Source organism: Populus trichocarpa, chromosome 17, assembly GCF_000002775.5.
Source record: "Populus trichocarpa isolate Nisqually-1 chromosome 17, P.trichocarpa_v4.1, whole genome shotgun sequence".
Lineage (NCBI taxonomy): Eukaryota > Viridiplantae > Streptophyta > Magnoliopsida > Malpighiales > Salicaceae > Populus > Populus trichocarpa.
This window is the reverse complement of record NC_037301.2, coordinates 8,099,037-8,102,144: the sequence shown is the minus strand read 5'-3', so window position 1 is coordinate 8,102,144 and position 3,108 is coordinate 8,099,037. Positions and strand designations below refer to the sequence as shown.

General features: G+C 38.3%; 1 protein-coding gene across 1 annotated transcript; it reads right to left on the bottom strand.

Annotated features, from left to right (window-relative positions):
• Window positions 1-804: 804 nt before the first annotated feature.
• On the bottom strand, window positions 805-2,738 carry LOC7495929 (U-box domain-containing protein 40). Its single transcript, XM_002323772.3, has one exon. The coding sequence runs from the start codon at window positions 2,511-2,513 to the stop codon at window positions 900-902; it is 1,614 nt and encodes a 537-aa protein (XP_002323808.1). The 5' UTR covers window positions 2,514-2,738; the 3' UTR covers window positions 805-899.
• Between the last annotated feature and the right edge of the window lie 370 nt (window positions 2,739-3,108).

The window sequence follows — 3,108 nt, the reverse complement described above, 5'->3', positions numbered from 1 at the left end:
AATATAAATAGAAAAGATGGTTATTGCATTGTGTAAGCCTTCTAATTAATCATAAATCCTGCTTTAACTGTGTTTACCGATGGATTTAGCAATGAAAAATTCAGTTGGTAAATATCACTATAATATATCAACGGAAAAATTCCATTGATATTTTTGTTTATATTTATTAATTTTTTAATAATAATAAAAATATATGATAAATGATCTAAGGTATTGTATATGTACTCTAAACCCCATTATCTATTTGTTACGTATGAATATTGCAATGTAAATGAGAGAGTTGATCCGCTTATGGGCTGGGCTAGTAGGGGCTAGTAGGAGATGAAGAAAATGGATAAGGGATCCAAGTCATCCATGATAGGTCAACATGGACCCATGATCTCATGGAATGGAGGGAGGGGATATAATTAAAAATAAAAAAAAGTATTAAATGAGTTCAGGGAAAAAAAAAAAGCATTCGGAGAGTTCTAAAACAATAGAAGAAGAGAGCAAGAGAGAACAAAAGTGTTCATAAGCTTTTCTAAGAAATTTGTCATTCATTAAGAACGAAGCCAAAAACTCTTTAATACTCTCAAAAGAATTGGACATTGATGCGAATATTAAGTATGGTTTGTGTTCATATAACATGCAAGTACATTTACTTGGTGTTGATTTGGTGGTGAATATTGAAGATATGTTTAGACTAATTACAAAAAATTCCATGAAACATTTTACAAAAAAATGAATTTTGATTCTTATATTGGTTTTTTCAACATTTGCTTTATTTATTTGAACAATTTTATGAACTTAGGCTACTAAAAGAGAAACAAAGCCCGCACCAACTAATAATTATATCTCAAGACGAAGAAGGGAACTATTGAATTAACAAAACCAACGAAGTTAAGAAAAATAGTCTAAACTCATGCGTTTGTGCTTAGCCCATCCTTTCCACCACCGAATCGACATCGAGTTGATCCCGAGTCCTCTAGCACTTCCTCCCAATTCACATCCTCTTTCTCCATTCTTATCTCCGTCATCATCTTGAATATTCTCCTTACCTTCTCCTTAGTCCGCTCGTTTCCTGTCTTCTCCACTTGCATCAACACCTCCACCGCACCTGCTGCCCTTGCCAACCCTTTAAACCTCAGACCCCCATGACTCAGTCCATACAGAACAGACACACAAATATCTTGAGTTGACTCAGATTTCAACTCACTTCTCCTCAACAAGCCCACCAAAACCTCCACCCCACCTGAATCCCACATCGCATGCCGGCCATCCGGACTCAAAGCCAAGTTACACAATATTAATAGAACCCGACTCTCCATACGACCTGACTTGACCATCTCCAAAAGAATTGGCACTGACCCAAGTTTTACTAGCTTAGTGATGTTGCTTTGAACTAGTGAGAGATGATATAAAGCTAAGCTCGAGTCATGCCGAGTCCGGTCACTCTCAGCGGATCGCAGCAAATGTAGAAGTGGAGGCAAAGCACCCAAAACGCCGATTGCAGTCTTGTTACGGTCATCAAGTGCTAAACTAAAAATTGCACCACAAGCATGCTCTTTTGCCTCAGGGAAACCTCCTTTTAACACATGAATCAACAAAGGAAGAATCCCAGACCGTACTATCTTAATTTTGTTATTTTTCTCTAAAGACAAATTAACTAAACAAGCAACTGAGTTGACTTGAATGTTTGTGTACCTCGAAATGATCAAAGGCTGTAATACTGAGAGAAGCCGAGAGGTACAAAGCTGCAGTTTGGTATCATCTTCTCTAGCTCTCGTTGTGTTTCTTAATGAAATGAGACCTTCTTCAATCTCAAACACTAGCGGGCTTTTGAGTTTTCTAACAAACTCTTCATCTTTGGGGTTAGGGTTAAAGGCTTCTATCTCGGCCGTGGAGGAAGAAGGAGAAGAGTAGTAACTCGATCGAGTCTTGAGTTGGAGGGGAGAATCGTCTGAGCTCCAGGAGTCATGAGTACTTGGGGTCTGAGTGATCAAATCAGTAACTACGTGATCAATCCCAGCACCAGTGTCTTGATGTTCGTTCTTCTTGGGAGGTTTCGGTTTCTGTTGTTGGGTTTCTAATATTTTTGCGCGGACAAGCTTTTCTGCAGAGAAGAAATCGAGGGTCATTTTATCATTAGGCGGGTCTAAAGAGTAATTTCTGCACCATTCGAGAATGGTGGATTTGAGAGCTAGATTGGGAATGCAAGTGGAGAAATCAGGAACGGTGCCATCCATTAGAGTGGGTGTGAAACCCAGAGTATTGCAGGCTTGAACGCAAGCACGCTCAAATGTATGCCCAGAGGAGACAATTACCGGGTCCTTCATGAGAGTACCGGAAACTGGACATTGAAACTCTATCGGGATTTCTGATGGCCTTGTCTTTTGCTTTGATGATGATGATGATGATCTGTGAAAGAAGATTTTCCGTTCTTTGTTTTCAGTTTGCGTGTGTTGTCTCTCAATAGCTCCCTTGCGTATTGTCTTGTGGATCCTTAGCCTCGCCACAGCTTCTTGAAACTCCATGACTCTATGTCCCTCCGCGTCTCAATCTCACTAACTGGTTTTGTTCAATTATTTTCCTTTTCTTCTGTGAGTGTCCAAATGTTGATGTTCATCCATGGTTTAAGAAATGCAACAAAAGAAGAGAATGATCAGATGTTTGGTCAGCCAAATGCGGGATGTTTTGGTGCCCACAGAGATTGATCAAGAAGTTGAGGAGTGGCATGTTGGTCACAAAATGAAGACCAAGTCTTGGGAGAGCGAGAGAATTTGTTGGGGTTTGAATGATAATATGGTGATCTTGTGAGCTGTCTATGCAGATATGATTCCTTTCCTTTGCTTTCGGAGATCGAGCAATCGAAAAGGAAACAGATGATGCTCCGCGGAATTTTCCCAGAAGCTCAAAACTTGTCCCTCCCGTTCAACAATAATGCTCATTAAAGTAAAGTTATGCCTCATTAGCTGCTTAAACCACTTAAGATAAGTCAGTGCTAGTAGTATTTTTAAAGTAATTTTTTTAAAAAATATATTAAAATAATTTTTTTATTTTAAAAATCTTATTTTTAACATCATTATATCAAAATAATTTTTTTAAAAAATTAATTTAAAAATAAATATA